The sequence below is a fragment of the Jaculus jaculus genome, chromosome 5, assembly GCF_020740685.1.
Source record: "Jaculus jaculus isolate mJacJac1 chromosome 5, mJacJac1.mat.Y.cur, whole genome shotgun sequence".
Taxonomy (NCBI): domain Eukaryota; kingdom Metazoa; phylum Chordata; class Mammalia; order Rodentia; family Dipodidae; genus Jaculus; species Jaculus jaculus.
The window spans coordinates 56895860-56917066 of NC_059106.1; the positions used below are offsets into that span (position 1 = coordinate 56895860).

Sequence of the window (21207 nt, forward strand, 5' to 3'; positions counted from 1 at the left end):
AAGAAGAAAGGGCTTGCTGTGCCACTGCAATGGCAAGAAATGTCCATCTTCAGTGGTAAAAACAATAGCGGACATTGATCAGCTGGCTAAATACTTTGTGTTGCCTCAACTGCTAAAACCTTCCAAGGCAGGAGTTGTACCCACTATACAGATGAAGAAACTGAGGCTCAGAGTGTTCAAGGGCTTGCCCAAACCCAGAGTAGTAACTGAAAGATACAGGGTTTGAACTCAGAATGCAAGCCCTTTATTAGCTCTGCTGTGTATGTTGGGGCAGGTGATCCACAGAAGAGATTCTTAGATTCCCTACAGGAGAGGTCTGTCTCTTCTCACACAGAGATTCTGTGAAATTTGAGAAAAATGGTGCTTTCATTAGTCCACATTAGATGGGGATGAGCAAATATTTCCTGGAGTATGAGGGCTTCCCTGTGAGCAGCCTGTGGTTCAAACTCCAGGCATGAGTGAGTCCTCTCCCCAGAACTGAAGGGTATCACTGAGCCAGCAGAGGTGAAGGCTCAGCTTCTGAGCCAAAGGGCCTGGTGTCATATCCAGTGCGGTCCCTGTGGAGATGCCTGGCCAGATCAAGGTCAGAGGGGCCAGGACAGGTCAGTGTACAAACCCTGGGATATAGTACTCAAAAAGTGAGAGCTATTACTATCACTTGAGTGAGGAGGGATGGCTGGGGATGCAATCCAGGGCTTCACACATGGTAAATAGACACTTTATTATACCCTCAGTTCATTACATTATCATTCTTTTTAAAAAATATTTTATGTACTTGTGGGGGGGAGAGTGGATGCACCAGTGTCTCCCCAGCCACTGTAAACGAATTCCAGACACATGCACCACATTGTGCATCTGGCTTATGTGGGTCCTGGGGAATCAAACCTGGGTCCTTAGGCTTCACAAGAAAACACCTTAGCCACTAAGCATTCTCTCCAGACCTATTATCATTCTTTTTTAAATTTAAATTTTTTATTGACAACTTCCATTGTAAACAATACACCACAATGCCACTTGCTTCTCCTGGTCAGTACTAGGTCCTGGACCCTCAGGTCAGAAGCAGACCTTGGCCACCTCTGCTCTGTGGCTCTCCAGGAAGCCTCCCTGACCCAGCTTACCCCTGCAGAGAAGGATGCACTTCAGAGCTGCTTGTCATGGTGGTGACAGCATTAGCAGGCTTCTCTCTACAGGGTTTGTTGTTGATGTGGCATGTGCATAGTTTTTGTGGTGTACGCACACGTGTGCTAATGCCTGCAGCACCCCATGCACTCAACTGCGGTGGCCAGAGAATGTCAAGCGCCCCTCTCCATCATTCATCTGCCTCCTTTTCCTTTCAGTCGTCTCTAACTATTACAGAGCTAGCCTTTGACCAGCCTCTTGGGTCTCTATTCCCTACAGGACTGGGTAGAGACATGCCCAGCTGTCTGTGTAGGGTTCTGGACACTCAGATTTTGGTGATCTCAGGCCCTAATGCTTGCTCAGGAAGCACACTTAACCACTGAGCCACCTCTCTAGCCCCCAAGATGCACTTTTCTTTGCAAGTGGGCAGTATGTTTAATGGCCCTTTTAAGATGAAAGCTGGCGATGGGCCCAGGGAGAGCAGTTAGGCTGCAAGGACCTGAGGCACAGGTCCCTGTAACGAATGGACCTCAAGGTTTTCCTGGGGCCAGCATATCTGCTCCTTCCAGGATGAGGTCACCCTTGCAGCCCGCCCCTCACCCCCCACCTGTCAGGCTGCCTACTCTTGGCTGGCTCCTGGCCCAGAGGAAGGATCCCTGGACAGCACTTCCACTGCTTCCTACCCAGCTCAGGATAAATCTTTCTGTTTGTAACTTATTTTTTATTTGACTTTTTTTTTTTTTTTTTAAGGTAGGGTCTCATTCTAGCCAAGGCTGACCTGGAATTCACTAGGTACTCTCAGGCTGGCCTTGAACTCACAGCAATCCTCCTACCTCTGCCTCCCAAGTGCTGGGATTAAAGACATTCACCACCACACTGAGATGATTTGTGACTTTATATATTTGTATGTATGCATGATGTGTGTGTGTGTGTATACATATATATACATACACACACACATACATACATACACACACACACTATATACACACATACATATAGATATGTATATATCTATATGTATGTATATATTTTATTTAAGAAAAGGAAAAGGAGAGAGAATGAGCACACCAGGGCCTCTGGCCACTGCAAGTAAAGTCTAGATGCATGTGCCACCTTGTGCAAATATCTGGCTTATGTGTGTTCTGGGGAGCTGAACCTAGGTCCTTAGGTTTCACAGGCAAGCACCTCAACCGCTAAGCCATCTCTCCAGTCCTGATTTGTGATGTTTTTTCTTTTTTCTTTTTCTTTTTCTCTCTCTCTTTCTTTTTCTTTTCTTTTCTTTTTTTTTTTTTTTTTTTTTTTGAGGTAGGGTCTCACTCTAGCCCAGGCTGACCTGGAATTCACTATGGAGTCTCAGGGTGGCCTCAAACTCATGGCAATCCTCTTACCTCTGTCTACCAAGTGCTGGCTGATTTGTGACTTTTTTAATAACTGCAAGTTCCTTTTTTTCTATCAGAAGTAATGTCAACAGATGAACAAGAATATGAGTCATGCCTGTTTCCCTTATGCATGGATTCCCTAGTGCCCTTCTTGTGCATTTCCTATCAACGGCTTTACAAGTAGAACAGAAAAACTTACTAAAAGACTAGGAGAAAGACTCTGATCTAGGGAGCCAGACCCAGGTTCAAAATCCAGCTCATCTTAACTTAAAGTTGTACCACTCCTGGGTTCCATTTTCCTCATTGGTAAAATAACAGCATTTACGACCTGAGACCGTTGTAAGAATTCAATGAGGACTCACAAAAGCTGACAACTGTACTCAAGCACAGTGAATGATGTTCAAAGCACTGATCACACTCATATGGTAATCATCTAACTTGTGGCTGGGCTAGGTATCTCCATTTACCTCTGCTGAAGGGTACTCATATGAATTTTTGTTTCCCAGGATTAGAAGGTCCCTCTGCACAGACATGACCTGCTTACACGACATGCCTATGAATGAGACTGGTAGACAAAGGTATAGACAGACATTGAAGCTCTGGAAATTCAAAGTCTGGAGGTCTTTCCTTGGGGTTGGGCTAGAAGGCAACAGCCAATGTGCCCAGCATGTTCACACTTTTCCCCCCCTATTTATTTATTTGAGAGACAGAGAAAGACAGGGAGACAGGGAGAGAGAAAGAGTGGGTGTGCCAGAGCCCCTAGCCACTGAAAATTAACTGGGTCCTTAGGCTTCACAGACAAGAGCCTTAACCACTAAGCCATCTCTCCAGGCCCATGTTAACACTCTGCATTAATTATACCCATTCATACATTTTACATTTATTCAACAGTTATCCACCAAACACCTGTTACAATAAGGCCTGGGGAAAGTGCTATATGAGTTCTTTCTTTGTAGAATTTCTGCAATCCAGAAGCTTACAAATCATACCTCTCTTACACATACTGCAACCAAACTGTAAATTTTTGTTCTGTTCTTCCATCATTCCTTCTGTCAATCCATGCTAGGCTTTTCCCATAAAAGCACTGTTTACAAGACTTTGGGAACAGGCACATCTTGGTTTTGTTCTGTCTTTTTCACTAAGTGGAGAGCCTGGTTGCCTCAGATGTGATGTCGCCTTCTGAGCCTGCTGCTGCTTCTGTAAGATGGGATGACTACAGCAGCTACCTTGCAGGGCTCTGGAGTTACATGACACACCAGAAAGCACTGACCAAACCTGGCTCATCTGGAGGACCTGACGGTAATAATTCCTCTGAGGACAAAGCTGAGGCAAGGAGGGAGTGAAGCTGCTTATCCAAGGCCTCTGGAGTTGTCTCCAAAGCTTACATCTTTCAGTAACTCAGACGAGCCTGTAGAAGTGGAGCCCATCTAGAGTGGATCACGTACACTGGTGTTGCAGGTAGAGGATCTAAGCAGATACCACAGTGTTAAGTGCTCAATAAATTACAGTAATTGTCATTGCTAAGTCAAGATCAGATCTAATATCTAAGCTGGCTGCTTCAGGTCTGCATGTCAGCCACTCCCTCTTCAGCATCCCAGTGCCTCCCAGGAAAGCTTTAATCAAGGACTCCCGAATCTTCTCTCCGTATCTCTTCCTTTGCCCTAGGAAGGACAGGGACACAATGGTTATCTAGTCTACAGGCACTTATTTTGGCTTAATGACTTTTGGAAGTGCTAGGGAACAAACCCAGGACCTCTAAAATCTATACTACTGTGCTATACTACTAGTCCAGTTTAGTGACATGGAAACTGGGAAACTGTAGAATTTTTAAGTATGCAAGTTTAACAAAGACTGAATGGAGGGGAGGAACTACACAGAAGCACTGTTATGCATGTAATTTTAAGATTTTTAAATTTTTTTTAAATTATTTATTTATTTATTTGAGAGCGACAGACACAGAGAGAAGGACAGATAGAGGGAGAGAGAGAGAATGGGCGTGCCAGGGCTTCCAGCCACTGCAAACGAACTCCAGACACGTGCGCCCCCTTGTGCATCTGGCTAACGTGGGACCTGGGGAACCGAGCCTCGAACCAGGGTCCTTAGGCTTCACAGGCAAGCGCTTAACTGCTAAGCCATCTCTCCAGCCCGTAATTTTAAGATTTTTATACAGGACAACAAATTTTCATTAAGGGTTTCAGATAATCATGAAGTCCTGGCACACCAGGAAAGGAAGGGCTGTGGACAGGGCCATCGCAGTGAATAGCAACACTGCAGGTGCATGGTACCCAGCCATAGCAGACATCCAGTAAAGCCCTGTTCTTACTGCTTACTGAGCTCAGTGGTCCTAAAGGGGAGTGTCACACTGTTCAGTAGCAGGTAGGTAGTCATAAGCCTGGAAAGGCCTGGGTGATTGAAGGACTCTGCCACCCTGCAGACACACCATATCTGTAGGAACAAGAGTATCCACCCTCAGTGCTTTAGATATGAAAATCTACCCATTTAGTGATTCACTACTCCCTTAGGAAGGGAAACCTGGACTCTGAGAGGAGGAGCTCTACTCAGTCACATACTCAGTAAGTGGCCAGAGATCAGGCAGAACTTGAACCAAGGATGTTCCATGTCTTAAAATCTATAAGCATGGAGTCAGAAAGATCTAGGCTCAATTCTGTTTTTTCGTCTATTAACTGTGACTTTTAGCAAATTATATAAACTAAGTCTAAGTTCTTAATTTGTAAAATCAGGTTGCCAATTTTGTTTTTTTTTTTTGACTGGGTTAAGCGATGAGGACTGGTGAGGGGAAAAGGCTTTCTTAATATCTGAAAAATTGGTGCCAGGTACTGCACACACATCACCTGACTTAGTACAAGGATCCAGTGAGGGGTCACTACTGTTTTTATTGTACTTACAGGGGAGGAAATTAAGGCTCAGAGCTTAAGTTACTTCCCATCATCACTGGAGCTAGTAAGTGATGTGGCTGGGACTTTAACAGAGCTCTATGTTATAGAGATATACTATCCCCTAACACAGGTAACTCTGTATAGGGCTTATAAAATACAAACACTGAATAGAGCCGCCAATATTTACTGTTATTATTGTGAATGTAATTATCATGTGACATCTGATTAGCTGGTCTCTGCTTATAATTTCCTAGACAGAAAAACCTCTTGCTGGGATGTCCAGGCAGGGAAATGGTACAATTCCCCTGCCCTGGACGGGCTGATGTTCCCCAAAAGTAGGCAATGGTGTCAGCAAGGCCTGAACCATATTGCTTCTGAACTATGCCCTCCCTGAACTGTGGGGATGAAGGTCTGGACCAGTCCTGCCTCATGGCTGGAGGAGAGGACTACTAGGGGAGGGGTCTGGCAACCCTGTACCCTAGGTCCTGACTACCAAGCCCAGACCAGGGCACCTTCTGGAGGCTTCCTGTGTGAAAGACCCTCTGCTGATCTCAACTGCAGAGATGGATCCAGAGAAAAGGACAGGACCCACTTATAAAGCCCAGCAAGCAGGGACATGCCATCTGGAATCCCAGCCCCCTGAGCTCAGCCAGCATGAGTCACCCCACAGTCATTGCAACACAGCTGACAGAAACTCCATGAAGTGGGAAGACGGCTACAAAGAGAAGCGTGCCATCCTTTGGCCTGCAGCGAACTCTGCAGTTCCAGGGGCACCAGTTATCCTTTGAGGCTATTCTCAGATTCCAACCCACCTCCAGCTGTGCCACGGCCCTGCATTACAGTCACTCACTCTGTACCTGTTTGCTCGTCTAAAAATGGAGGTAATAAAGCTCACTTTTTGTAAGAAGATAATATATAGGAAGGCTTGGCACAATTTTGTATCTATGTGGCCTATCAAGCATCTACTGGGAGGCAGACACTGCAGGTAGCACTCCAGATTAGAGGCAGACAAGGCCTTTAATTTAATGGAGTTCATATTCCAGAGAAAGGGGAGATAAAAAATTAATGAGAAATCTATCAGAAAAGTCCAGAAGGCCTGGTAGATAACAAAAATGAAGTGGTGTGACACCCAATAACTACGTGTCTACTGGAGCATGGGTCATTGAAGAGGCTGCTCTAAGAAGTGACTTGACTCGCAGTTATAACTCTTCACTGTTGTCAGAACTCTCTGAGGTACCCTCCACACAGCCTCCAGTGAGAAGTCAAACTGACCGTTCTCAAACTCGTGCCCCTTTCCACCTGCCTTTAACCCTCCCCTAGAGGGCTTCTTTGGATTCTGACTTTACCCTGAAAATCACCACCTAACCAGCAGAGATCTTGCTTGTCTTTCCCAAACAAGGAAAGCACATGCCAAAGGGAGGTTGCCAGGAAGACAGCAAAGAGGTAATCTGCCAAGTAGGAGTGAGGGAAGGACAGGTAAAAATAAAATCTCAAGATGATTTGCTTTAATTGTGATGGAAGTGCTTTGTCCTGTCTGTGGGCATTCTGGATTTTTCAACCATGCTTTATAGATGTTTATTCACAAAATGTAATCTACCATCACTTCATCTAACTGTGTCTGACCTCTCCCTGTCTACCAGAGCAGAAGGAAGCACTTCAAATAACCAGCCAGCCACGGCCTGAGAGATGGCCACCTTCAACTTTTCCATCTATTCCGGGCTGGCCAGCGGCATGCGGTTTGCCCACATCCCATTCAGATTGGTATCACATCAATGAAAGACTGCCCTTGCCCTATTCCCCCACACCCAATCTCTCCCTCCCACCTTCCAAAACCTCCAGAGTAGGAACACAGGATTTGTGGCTTGTTACCCCAGAACCAAGAGCAAAACCTTTAATAAATGTCAATTAAGGCCACTGGCTCCAGCTCAAGGGCCAGCTAAACTCAGATAACTGAAGATCTGAATGGAGCTCTGCAGTAGCTTGCTTGCGCCCTTAGGCAAGTCACCATACCTTTCCATCCCCCATTTCTTCTCTCTTCTGCAAAGTGTGTGGGTTGGGGAAGAAGGAAGGGGGTGACCACCATAGTTGACTTAAATAACTAAAATATTATTCAAGAATATCTTAAGAGGAAAGTTCTGAAGGAAAGAAAGGGGACTTACAGAGACCCACCTGCTCTCTCCTGTGAGATTTTCCAGTAGTGGAGAAGGGGAGCAAAGGTGTGTGGGAGCAGGGACGTTTCTAGAATCTAGCATACTAACTAGAAACAGAGGCAGGGGTTTTCTTTAAGCCAAGTATCTGTTTGTCCCTGTATTTTTCCTCTAGTTAGGTTGTGTCTTCCCAACATTTTTCTCCTCCCTCCTCTCCGCCCCCCACCCCCTCACCAAGGAAGGAATTGGCCAGCTCCACCCAACCAGCCCCCCATGGCTCCGCCCCTACTGGTGGGCCAAGAGTTAACAGCTGCACCTGCTGAGGTATACCTGCAGTCGTAGGCACCTGTACCTACAGCCAATCAGCGCTAACACCGCCGTGGGGAATCTGCTGTCAGCAAAAACCGGGCACCCAAAACTCGACATAAATCAAACACTTCCCTAGGCAGGGAATGTCTGTGTCAGGCAAGAATTAGAGACAAGCAGACAGCAGAACCTCAGTGCCGATAGAACCTTGGAGCCTGCGAACAGGATGTCGAATGAACTTGAGTGAGTAAACACTGACGGATGCCTTGAGCTCCCAAGCCAGCAGAGGGTGGCTGGGCTTTCCAGGAGGGGGAAGAGCAGAGAGGCCGGCGCCAGGATTCACACGGCAATTTGTAAGGGTAAATGAATGGGCTGACGATTCTGCCTTGTGCGTGTTGAGGCAAGCCCGGGTCTCGAGCTAGAGCTGACTGCTTCCCTGGGAAAATCGTTTTCTCTTTCTCTCTGCTGAGCAGTTTCGAGGGAGGCAGGGAAACACAGGACTGAAACTGTGAAGGGTTTTGGCACTGCCTTTTGATACCACTCTGAAGACCTTGGAAATCAGAGACAACCCCAGCTCCGCAGAGGTTTTCTCTCTTTGCCAAAAGGAACTTCTTTGAGGTGGTTCTAAGAGCTGTCTTAGGCAGAGTTAGGTTTCTCTGAAGTGACTTGTTTGCTGAATTGGAACAATCCCAAATGGGAAGGTTATGGTGTGGTGGTTAAATGTGGGCCCTCTGTGGAGGGGTTACCTTGGGTTCAAATTCAGGTTGTTTCTTCCAAGTTGTGTCATTCAATTTATCTGACTGAGCTTCACTTTCCTCATCTGGAAAATGGGAACAAAAATGCTCTGTATGAGTTCTTGAGAGAATTAAGTGTGCTAAGAGTTGTAAAATGCTTAGCAAAGAGTCAAGTTCTAAAGATGTGTTCAATAAAATGTGGTCAGTTTTATCCAGAGGCAGTTCTAAGGCTGGGGAGTTGTTTTCGGTGAGGTCATCTCTGTGGCTCGGCAGGATGCAGGTGCATTCCTGCCCACATCTGGGATTTAGAACGCAACTGGCAGATGCTGATCTCACTTTGGGCCCCTGCTCAGACCCACACCTCAGAGAAGGTGGAATGAGGCTATGAGCTGGCTGCTTTAAGTTGGAGGTAGGGAGCTGGCAAGAGAAGCCAGAGTTCTTAAACATCAACCTTCCTTTTCTTGCTACCCTGAGGTGAGTAGGCAGAGACAGGCATTAAAAATCTCTTCTGGTTTCAAGCTTCTCCTCAATAAATTGTCTTTAAGAATTTAAAGATCTGTAGGCCATTCCTGACTGCGGATGGGATTCATTATAGCAGCTGGCTCTTGGGTTCTTTTGGGTTAGCCAACTGTGTTCACAGTACATTCACTGTGGTTACTGGCATCAGATTTCTTTTGAATGGATTCCTGGGTTGACAATGTGTGGACAATTGTACTCCAACTAGAATATGAGTAGGAGCATTGTGCTGGCACCTTGGTTCAAATCCCAGCTCTGTCACCTATTATCTGTGTGGCTTTGGGCAAGTCACTTTACTTGGGTCTGTTTCCTCACCTGTGAATTGTGACCAGCAGTGGTAGTTGCATCATGGAGTTGTTATGGGCTTCAACTTTAAAACAGCAATTCCATTAAGTCCTGGTAAGGGGCAAACTAACAATGCCATCCTTACTTTATGTAGAAATAAGCAATTGGGCAGTTCTTGACCCTCTTGGCTTTCTATTTTTCCATACTTTGGATGCACAAACATACATTTGAGATGTGCTCCCATCCCACTTAGACATGCTGGGGAAAACTGCAGAGGCTTCAGACAGAATCTACTGAGGTTGCTCCATAGGGGGTACGTGTTCTGAAGCTGGGTTACCTGAACAGAAAAGTTTCTGCTTGTCTTCTTAACGACTTGGGTCTGAAGTCTGATAGCTGACTATGGAGGCTTCTCCTAATGTGGTGAAGGACCCCTGTACCTGCTGAGTAATTGCTGGCAGACTCTAAAGCCACCGTTTGAAATGACAATGAGCCTGGGTCCCCACCATGGAGAGGGGAGATGGGGGGTGGTGGAGGTGGAATGTGGTAGCAAGTGCTTGGCTTGCAAATTCTGAAGTGCTGCTGCTGCTATCCCAGCCTTCTCTTGCTTGTGGCTTTTCCCCTGCAGAACATTCTGGTCCAAATGTTCATCTTGAGCCCTCACAGAGTGAACTACTTGTCAGCCCTGAGGCAGTGGGAAAAGTCAGACGTGCATCTGACTCAATTCTGCCATTACCAACTGCAGGATCCTGGTGAATTTGTTTGTCCTCCCTGACCCTCATTTTCTTCATCTGTAAGATGAGGACTACAAACGTACCTACCTGACGGTGGGTGGGTGGTTAGGGGGGTTGGTGGGAAACGCTCTCACGGCAGACCACCCGGCCTGGAGTAGAAAGAGCTCCATAAACGCTAGCATGACGACGGGGCGTCGAGTGGGAGGCGGCACTGGGAAGGCTTGGGTGTTGGGGAGCATGGAGGCCAGGCGGTGTAGTCAGAAACCAGCTCGAGGCAGCTGGTGGGTGGCGAGCGCCTGAGCCTTTCATGTGGTTGGGCCCAGCGCCGGGCGCCTCTGCCAGCCGCAGGCCTCAGCCAGCTGCCCTGGATGCCTCCAAGCCCCGAAGCCTTCGCTGCGCCCTGAGGCTCGGGACCCGAGCGCAAGGCACGCTGGGGCGGCGGCCCGCAAATCTCGCGGGAAAACAGCCCGCGCCTGCGCACTGCCTGCCACGTGGGGGTCCTCCCGCGTGGGCGACGCGCGGGCCTTGTCTTCTCCCGAGCAAAGATGTCCCGTGACCCTCCACCCGTGTGGAGTACCCCGAGGGTCGCACTGTGCGCCAGGCTGCCAAGGGCACCTCCGTAGCCTGCCCTGCAAGAGGGAAGGAGGGCTTCACCACGTTGAAGGACCCGGTAACCTAGTAGTACTGCCGGCCTCATGATGGAGCCATGGCTTCCCGCCTTCCTGGACCCTCTGGCTGCGGGGGAGCTTTTATCCCAGCCCCCCAGACCCGGGAGGGAAGTCATCTCAGGGAGGTGGGAGGTGGCTCCCGGGGCGGGGCGGGGCGGGGGGGGGACCCGATGTGATCCGGGCTGCGCCCGGACTCCGGACTCCCCCTCCCCCAGCCCCCCGCCGCGCCGCAAGAGTTAACCAGGAACGCCGCCCCGCTGCGGTTTTGTGGTCGAAACCATGATTGCCAGGAGCAAATTTTTGTCGTGCACGAGGTGTGTTATTAAAAGTCGGAGTTACGCTGCTGGTGAATGAAAAGTTAAAAGCCCTCATTAAGCCACGGCTGTAAAAAAAAAAAAAAAAAAACCGGGCGGAGTGGGCCTAGAGGCGGGCACTCAGCCCTAACGGCGGGCGGCGGCGACGGGCTTCCGCGGCTCCGGGCGCCCCGGTGAGCGGCGGGGTCGGTGGCGGGATTGGGGGCGGGGGACGGCGGCTGCATCCCGGGGACCCGCACGTGGGGTGGGGAAGGGCCGCGGGGCACCACGCTACTGGATCCTCCAAGCAAAATTGGGGGAAAATGGATTGAACCACATCAGTATCAGCGCGTCATCCATCTTCAAAGAGAATGTAAGGGCTAGGGCTTAGCGGAGAACTCACTGGTGGAAGAGTTGGCATCTCACTTGGGTCTTTTAACCAAAGCTTCAGCTTATGTGCCTAGACGTGGAAAACGGAGGAGGAATTGTTAGCAGTGATTTGCTTTTAGTGAAATAATGTGAATGCATTCTCTTCTGTTTTTCTGTACGTTCTGCATTTGTTTCTTTAGCCCATTCATTCAGAAGCAGGGTCTCTATGTGGACCTGACTGGCCTTGAACTCATTCAATAGGCTAGACTGGACTATACAAATCATGACCTCCCTGCCTCAGCCTCACAAAGTGCTGGGATTACAGGTGTGCAGCACCATGCCCGATTCACATATTTGTATGCTTGTATTTTTACAAGCCTATGTTATTTTTGAAATGAGGAAGGGGAAGAGAGGGAGTTATTATTTGTAATTAGTTATTGGTTCACCTGCAACAGTGTTTTCAGTATGTGGCCCCTGGGACCTAGGGGTGTAGCTCAGTGATAGGGTGCTTGCCTAACATATGCAGGGCCCCCAGGGTTTCATCCTTAGCACTACCACCAAAATAAATACTACAGAAAGAAAAGTGGTCCCGGGCTGGAGAGATGGCTTAGCGGTTAAGCGCTTGCCTGTGAAGCCTAAGGACCCCAGTTCGAGGCTCGGTTCCCCAGGTCCCACGTTAGCCAGATGCACAAGGGGGCGCACGCGTCTGGAGTTCCTTTGCAGAGGCTGGAAGCCCTGGCGCGCCCATTCTCTCTCTCTCCCTCTATCTGTCTTTCTCTCTGTGTCTGTCACTCTCAAATAAATAAATAAATAAATATTAAAAAAAAATAAAGAAAAAAAAAGAAAAGTGGTCCCTAGATCATCCTCACATGGGAACTTAGAGATGCAAATTCTTAGCCCTACCCTAGACCTGCCAAATCAGAAACTCTGGAGGTGGGGCTGGGCCTTGTGTGTTTTAACAGGCCCTCCAGGTGATGATCCTGTGTGTTCAAGTTTAAGCACCACTGGCCTAGGGCTGGAGAGATAGCTTATTGGGCAAGGTGCTTGCATGTGAAGCCTAAGGACCCATGCTGGACTCTCCAGATCCCACATAAGCCACATACACAAAGGTGAGGGGCACTGGGTGGCACAAGCCTCTAGAGTTCAATTGCAGTGGCTGAGGTCCTGACATGCCACTTTTCTCTCTCTCCCTATGTCTCTCAGTCTCTCTCTTAAAAAAAAAAAAAAAAAAAAAAAAAAAACACTGGCCTAGAAGACCAGTTCTTGGGAGGTAGAAGGTTCTGAGGTCCTCCCGTTGATCTGCCTTGCTGCTGTTGGGTCAGCAGACTGAGAGCCCTGCTCCAGGGTCACACCTGTGTTTAAAACCCAGCTCTGCCACCTATAGATCCAGTAACTTTCCCACAAGCTCCCTGTGTCAGTTTCTGTATATATAAAACAGTGATAAAAACACCCACCTTCCAAGACGTGGGAGAGAGGGCACAGGGCCTGACTGTGCTTTCCCCTTCTCTTGTCTTCCCTCCCTGTCACTACTCCATTCACCTTTTTTAATAGTTAGAGCGACTGGCATGGTGAAAGTCTTGACTAGCAGTTAGCTCACCATGTTTGGAGCTACTCCCCTGCGCCTTGTGGAATGGGGGCAGCAAGAATGGAAGTTCGGGAGGGCGGGGGCAGTATGATCGTCAGCTCAATACATGCCCATCTGTTGCAGAATCACCCTCAGCGGATGGTGAATGAATCAGTGAATGAAGAACGAAGGGATGTAGCAATCTCAGCTAGAGATAGATTTCATTTGTTTTTAACACCTACCTCAGTTAACAACAAACAAGCAAGAAACCAGAAGAGTAGAACATGAAAGAAAAAGTTCCAAACGGGAGAAATTTTCAAAGGTCAGAAAGTGAGTTTCTGGTACAATTAGGCAATGACACATAATTAGTTTACATGTAGCCAGCAGAGTTGGTTGGAGCCTGGCAGCCCTCAGTTTGCATACTGGGAACCAGATGAGGAAGCTGCTGGTGCTTGCCTCTTAGCCTGGACTCTCCAAGTATCAGCTCTGTATTGGCTGCTAGGAAGAGATGACCCATTTGCCAGGCATGGAAAGTGAGTCTGTGAATTGTGCACTTTGCTGGCACTACCCCCCAGAATGAGTGTTCCTAGTAATAACAGTCATAGTTCATGTTATTATGTCCTGGCACCAAGTAGTCAACTTTACTCCCTTATCACATCTGCCACCAGTAATACCTTACAAAGTTGTTGCAAAGATTAAAGCAGACTAAAAATCATTTAGCTAGCACCCAGCACTTGGTAATCCCTTAATGAATGGTAGCTATCATAATAATTCTGTAAGGTTAACACTCTCATCTTGACACATTTACAGGCAAGTAAACCAAAGCACAGAGATGTCAGGTTGCTTAACAAGAGTCACACAGCTTTAGCACAGGTGGACTGTAACCCAGCTCCACATAGCTCTGGTCACACCCCTCTGATTACGAATTTGTGCTACCTAATTTATACTGGGATCACCATAGGACCATGCCTTGCACTCCCCTTTCCCCAATGAGGCCCCCACAAGAAGTCCCCCACAGCCCATTTCACAAGGCACATTTCATAACCTGAGCATCCAGAAAACCAGATGGGCCACTGGCAAGCACAAGAACCCTGAGGCACCCCTGTCATGCCTAAGGAACACCTTGCGTGGGGCTGGCTGAAAAATGATTTTTCTATGAGCAGTTGTGGCAGGGCCTCCCTGTAGGTGACTAGTGAATGTGATTGATCACTGCTGATGAGGCTGGGTGGTTCACAACTGAGTTTGGCAACTCACTGACTGGGTGTATCTGGGTGTCAACACCCAGCTCAGGTGGCCCCTGAAACTCTTCCTCCTCAGGCTGGAGTGCACAGGGACCCACCTCTCAGGTTCTGTCCTGGGCCAGTCTCTTCCATAGGTAGAGCTTATGGCTCCCTGTCAGTAGTGAGTTTTCTCTCACTTTGCTAAACTGAGAGCCCCTACTTACACTTCTGAGTTACTGAGTCACCTGTGACATAGGTAGGGTAGGGAGTGAACTCAGCACTGGACAAGATGCTCAAAGACTTGATTCCCAGTTCTGTTCTGTATGTGTTTTGGCAATTTGTTACACTTCTCTGGGATTCTGTTTCTAAGGTCTGGCTATATCCTGAACTGCTAGGATCCTAACAGAAGGAAGCAACACAAGAGGGCCTCGTTTAATGGCAGAGTTAGCAACTATCTGGTCTCTATCCTTGTTTACAGTGTTTAAACTCCAGAGCAGCGAGCCTTGCAAGTCAAAGGCCTGCTGGGATAAAGCCTGCCTTTCCACAGTCAACCTTCTTCACACTCCAGCCCAGAATGGTGAATGATGCATGCTGGAGTCAGGAGGCTGAGACTGAGGGCATGGAGTAGCTGGCACCAAACCCCTTCTGTGCCATGGGCCCAGAAGAAGCTGCTGAAGAAAGGTCCCACCCGTCCTGCCTGGGTACCCACCCTGCCTGGGCACCCTTGCCTGGGCAGTTTGTACCCCCCTACTGGGCAGGCCTGGAGCTGGTTTCTTTTAATTTAAATCTCCAGTTCTCTTCTAAGTGGAAGGAGGTAAGGCAGATGGAGAGGCTCTGAGGTGTCTGAAGGGTCTTGATGCTAGTTAAAGATCTGATGCCTCACTACCACCTGTGGCTTTAGGCAAATTAGTGGCCCATGGTGTTTTCCTACTAACATATAGGGACAGTCATTTCTTCCCTCCCTACCTTCCAGCGGCATTGCAAGATTCTAGGTATGACAGATGTATGACAGACACATGTAAAAAAAAATAGAGCACACTATGCAAATGAGAGGGATTATCAAATCCAGGACTTGAGTTTCCTCCTCAGTGGACTGGCTTTCCTTGAGTCACCATGACATACGAGAAACATCTGACCACACCTGGCACACAGTAGGCCCAGCCCAAACTGAGGCCTTTGATCTTGCTTTCCTTTCTCCTACATCCCTTGGTGGAAAGGTAGAGTTCCCAGGTCACCTACTGTCTGTTGTCTATTTCAGGGTCTTTAAAATAGGAATAATAGTAGGAATAATAACATACTCTGTAAGTAGGGAGGCTCCATGAGATAAGGAATGTGAAAGACAAGGCAAGGGGTTATTACACTGTCTCTTGTTTTTGACATAGAACCTGCTTCATAGAGGGGAGGTGTGGAGGGCTGTGATAATTTGAGGACCTCAGGCAGAGTCTCCTCTTTACAATCTCATTCTGGGCTTTGGGGATGATGATGGCCATTATTTACGGAGCCATTATTGCTGGCAGGCTCTAGGCTAAGCACATTTCTTATGTTAATGCATTTAATTCTCCTAACAACCAAAGATTAACTCTACTCAAGTAGCCATCCCTGGTTACTCTCCGTCACATTACTGTGTTCTCATTAATGTTCTTCCCAGCACTTATGATGAACTAAAATTAACTCACCTGTGTGTTTATGGTCTGTCTTCAATTAGACTGAACGTTCCATGGGAGCCAAGTGTTATCTGACTTGGTCTTGGCTGATTTCCCAGGGCTCAGAAGAGCCCCCTGACTGGTACACCAAAAACACTCAGTAGACCCATTTAACAGATGAGGAAGTAAACTGAGAACGGCTGGCTACTTTCCTCAAGGACACAATGCTGCCAAGCCCATGGGCTGTGCTGCTTCCTCCCAGGGTGCACCAGGCTCTGGTACTGTGTCTTGGTAGAGATCTGAGATCACAGATGTTGCCCAAGGCCAAGTCCTTTCTCCCACCAGTTCCCCCATTCCCTCATCCTCTAATAGCTCAGGGTTCTGTGGTGGACACCAGCGCTAAGGAAAATGACCTTATAGAACTGGAGTCACTTGGTTTCCCCTTGGTTCTGGCCTGTCACTCATGATTAAAGCTAATTCCTTCTTTGATCCTCTTTCACATTTAGCCTGTAGCAGCTCCTGGGAGTTTTTGCTCATCCTCACCCACTGGGCCCTCAACCCTTCTTGGAGTCTTTCAGAGAGCACAGTGCTACCCTGTGCATAGTCAGGGCTCCCGGGAAGCTAGATGCTTCATTTAGGGTTGATGGCCCGAGCATGGGGACCAGGACTGCAAGCCTCTCAGCCTCATCCAGGAACACTTCCTGTCATCATCTCACCATCCTACTCAGTCTTCCTGCCTGTGTGGGTGAGAAATTCCTTTGCATCTTGCAGTAGAGAACTGGTTCAGTATATTCCAGAGGAGGGAGATTTCCGGACTAGGAAAGGCATCCAAAAGTGAAGCTAACACATGGGTTAAGAGCTACCTGGTGGAGGGCTGGAGAGATGGCTTAGCGGTTAAGTGCTTGCCTGCGAAGCCTAAGGACCCCGGTTCGAGGCTTGGTTCCCCAGGTCCCACGTTAGCCAGATGCACAAGGGGGCGCACACGCCTGGAGTTCGTTTGCAGAGGCTGGAAGCCCTGGCGCACCCATTCTCTCTCTCTCCCTCTCTCTGTGTCTGTCGCTCTCAAATAAATAAATAAAAAAAAAAAAAAGAGCTACGTGGTGGAGCCCAGGGCTCAGGTTCCCGCTGAGCCCCCAGCACTTCTGCTAAATGATCTTGAGCAGGTGGTGTGGCTGCTTGGAGTCTTCAGTATTCCCTGGGCAAAGGAGGTAATGCTGTCTGCTTCTCTGGGCTGTTGCCTGCGATAGATGAGGACTCATGTACGGTTGGCATCATGCCTGCCTGTGGTAAATGCTTAAGATGTAGAGGGGCTGGAGAGGCACGTCAGTGAAGTGCTTGCCTCACAAGCTTGAGCACTTGAGTTCAATCCTAGCGCCCATGTAAAAATGTCAGGCATGGTGGGGCTTACCTGTAATTACAGCACTGGAGAGATGGTGATGGAAAGGCACTTGGGGCTTACTGGTGAGCCAGTCTAGCCAAATGGTAAGTTCTTGGCCAGTAAGAGGCTATGTCTCAAAAAGAGTGGATGGTATCTTTGAGGATGACACCTGAAGTTGTCCTCTGGCTTCCACATGCACATAGATGCATTTTAAAAAGGTATGGAACAGCTCCTGATCAAGGAATCAGACTTTGGGACCCAGAAGGATGCATGTGAGACCCCCTCTAGGCCAGGAACTGCTCCATCACCAGATGAACAGAAAGCATTGTTCCTTTGTTTGGGGCATGCCTTTACTGTCTTCTAAATTTCTTGTTCAGAAGGGATCAAGTAAAGGGGTAAAAAAAAAAGGGCAAAAGGAAACATGTGACATGTAAACCAAAAGGGAATTGGGGAGGGAAGGGGGTTAGGAGTAAGAGGGAGTAGGTATCAAAAACAAATGGTATTTGAAAATGCCAGATTGAAGGCTACCTAAACTTCCGAAAACCAAAACAAAAATAAACGGTCAAATGATTAATAGCTCTTCAAAGCTGAGAACATTTATTGCCCAGTCAGCAGACCCAGACCAGAGGCCCAGATCTGCCACTGTGCTGTGGGATCATGTCTTGTCACACAGCAGCTTCTCAGTGTCTAGCTCCGAGCATTGTTAGGTGCTGGCGTGGTATGCATGCATTAGGCACTTGCTGTGTGCTGGCGTAATGTGCATACATTAGTCACGTATATACTGGCGAAGTGTGCGTACATTAAGCATACTAGGCACAGCTGTAAATGTGTTTTTTCAAGCGTGGATGCACACAATCCCCCTAATCCTACATGGTGAGCACTACCATGAGCCTTATCTGCAAATGAGAAAGAAGTTGAACACTGTGGGGCCATGTTGACCAGTGTGGGGTTGGGAAGAAGGTTCCTTCAAACATCCTGCTTTTCCCATGTCTTCTTGGTTTGGGAGTTCCTTATAGTCTCAGGCCCAGAAGGGGGATTGGGGACAGCCACCCTAGACTTGTTCAGTAAGTGCCTCTAACCCCAGGTCCAAGTACAGCTAAGAGGGGCCTCTGTACTACTAGGTCTTGAGACCCCTTGATTTATAGCAGTAGAAACTTGGAGTGTGCCTCCTCTTCCATGCCCCTAGAGCAGGAAGGTTCCTATCATTTCTCTTGATTATGTGACAGTTCCTTCTGCCACTCTGAGGGCCCAGCACCCCACACCCTGTAGCCCAGTGGGATGGACACTGCCCTGGATGGAGCTCCTGGAACAGCTGTCCCTGTTGCCCTTACTGTCTACCTTAGGCTGACCTTGCTGCTACGTAAACTCCGAGAGAGAGACTGTGGGCCTGAGCCCGCGGGCAGCACTTCCTACAGCATGGCTTGCAGATGTGGGTCTGCCCCAGTGCCTGAAATCCCAGCTGTGGTTCGGATTAACCCCTGCATCATGGCAAAGCTGTGTTGGCTGAGTGGAAAGCACCTGGCTTCAGTGATGGGCAAGCCTGAGTTAAATCATGATGGGAGCTCAGTTGGTAGACCACTTGCCTAGCATGGACAAAGCCCTGGGGTCAATCCCCAGTACTATATATACTGGACATTGGTAGAAAAGTCTGTAATCGCAGCACTCGAGGTAGAGGCGGAAGGATTAGGAGTTCAGGGCCATGTTTAGCTAGATGGGGAGCTTGAGGCTAGCTTGAGCCCTTGTCTCAAAAAAAAAAAAAAAAAATCCTGGTTGTGAGTTGGCTCACTGATCTTGGGGTGTTTTCCTGTCCTCTTTGAGTCTCAGCTTTCTGCGTCAGTAAGTTAGGACAAATGCTGTTGACCCCGTTTTCCAGGGCGTCTAAGGATGTAAGGATGGAGAGCGCCAGGTGTGCAGCGGGCTTTGGGGCACCCACAGATGGGGGAGCACCCACCTCAGCTCTGGACTGGGCAGCCCCTCCTCTTCATTTCTTGCTTTTTCCACTCTCCCTAAGCTCCCAATATGACCGTGGCCAGAGCTTTGCACGTGGCTGAGCATAGGCACCTTCTTGGAGATACTTAAAGCAGCAGCAATACCAAGGACCTTGTTAATGTGCCACCCTAGAGTGAGGGAATCAGAAACTTCTGGCTCATTTAATAGGGTACCTGCCTGGCATGCAAGGAGCCCTGACTTCCATCTCCAGCACTGAATAAACAGGTAGCTTATTTATTTATATTGGTTTTTCAAGGTAGCGTTTCTCTCTAGTCCTGGCTGACCTGGAATTCATTATGTAGTCTCAGGATGGCTTCAAACTCATGGTGATCCTTCTACCTCTGCCTCCCAAGTGCTGAGATTAAAGGAGTGCGTCACCACGCACAGCTCAACAGGTAGTTTATTACATGTGTGGTAGCTCACACCTGTAATCCTAGAATTTAAGAGGTAGAGGCAAGAGTATCAGAAGTTTAAGGTCATAGGACGTTAGAAGTCATCCTAGGCTATATGAAACCCTGTCTCATAAAAAAAAAAAAAAAAGGAGGGGCTGGGGCAATGGCTTAGCATGTAAGGTGTTTACCTGCAAAGCCTAAGGATCCCAGTTCAATTTCCCAGGACCCACATAAGCCAGATGCACAGGGGGTACATGTTTCTGGAGTTCATTTGCAGTGGCTGAAGGCCCTGGCATGCCCATTCTCTTTTTCTCTCTGCCTCTTCCTGGTTTTCTCTCTCAAAGAAAGAAAGAAAGAATATTTAAAAAAAAAAAAAAAGGAAAAAGAAGAGGCAAGAAAACAAAGAAAAACTCTAGGACTAGGTAGCCCAGCCTTCACATTTTAACCAGATCACCATATCCTTCTGTAGCTCAAGTGTGAGACCGTTTGTACCAAAGCATCCCCTTGCCAAGCCTGAGGCACCTCTGGCACAGGAGGCTTTGGAAAACTCCCTCCAGTTTCTGAGTTTGTTACCTCTACTATAAAATGGACATAATGCTAGCATCTACCTGAACTAAACACCATGATAACTCACAGAGAGTGCCTAGCTTTAGGCCTGAAACATGGCTGCTGCTTGGCAAAAGTTACATATTAGTATTTTTGCTTGTGCTTTAAAAAAAAAAAAAAAAAACAGCCTCTGAGCTGGAGAGATAGCTTAGAGGTTAAGCACTAGCTGTGAAGCCTAAGGACCCTGGTTTGAGGCTCCATTCCCCATGACCCACATTAGCCAGATGCGCAAGGGGGTGCACACGTCTGAAGTTTGTTTGCAGAGGCTGGAGGCCCTGGCACACCCATTCTCTATCTATCTGCCTCTTTCCCTGTCTGTCACTCTCAAATAAATAAATAAAACCAGCCTCACTCTGGAGCCCACACTGGCTTCAAATTTATGATCCTCATGTCTCAGCCTCGATGCTGGGATTAAAGGCACAGAACACCACTATGAGCTAGGTACTACGTTTGTCATCATCATTGTATGTACGTCCCCACTTCTGCCGTTCCTCCCCTCATTTTTGTGTGAACGCACCCCCAATGCTGTGTCCCCAGCCCAAAATGCCTTCCTCCTCCAAAAAGCCTTTTCCTGCCTAATGGTGGTGAACTGGCCTTGAGTTTCTAGGGCTGCTAACTCCATGCATTGCTGGACACTGGCTGGCGACTTGGGGATCTTCCTCTGGCACAATTTAAAAGTGACTCTCATCTACCTGCAGTTTCAGGTCTATGCGCCTGCTGAAAAATGATCCAGTGAACTTCCAGAAGTTTCCCTACACTAATGAGGATGAGGCTTGGAAGACATACCTGGAGAACCCCTTGACAGCGGCCACCAAGGCCATGATGAGAGTCAACGGGGATGATGAGAGTGTCGCAGCTCTGAGCTTCCTGTACGATTACTACATGGTAAGCCTGCCAACTCAGGATGCACCCCAGGCCCACTGAGTGCATCTCAGTATTCAAGGCAATACCCACCTACCTCTAGCCTC

The 21207-nt window shown here is 48.1% G+C and overlaps 1 protein-coding gene across 5 annotated transcripts in view; it reads left to right on the forward strand.

The window, feature by feature from the left end:
• Nucleotides 1-7881: 7881 nt before the first annotated feature.
• Grhl3 (grainyhead like transcription factor 3) overlaps nucleotides 7882-21207 on the forward strand; it is a 34087-nt gene continuing 20761 nt past the window's right edge. For 2 of the 5 annotated variants that reach the window (XM_045151199.1, XM_045151202.1), the window contains exons 1-2: nucleotides 7882-8094; nucleotides 20938-21124. In XM_045151199.1, coding sequence (XP_045007134.1) covers nucleotides 8078-8094; nucleotides 20938-21124 — 204 coding nt within the window. In that variant the 5' untranslated portion in view covers nucleotides 7882-8077. Of the gene's footprint in view, nucleotides 8095-10647; nucleotides 10788-11182; nucleotides 11273-20937; nucleotides 21125-21207 lie in introns of those variants that run through there. The other 3 variants (XM_045151200.1, XM_004657512.3, XM_045151201.1) reach the window with 3 other exon arrangements.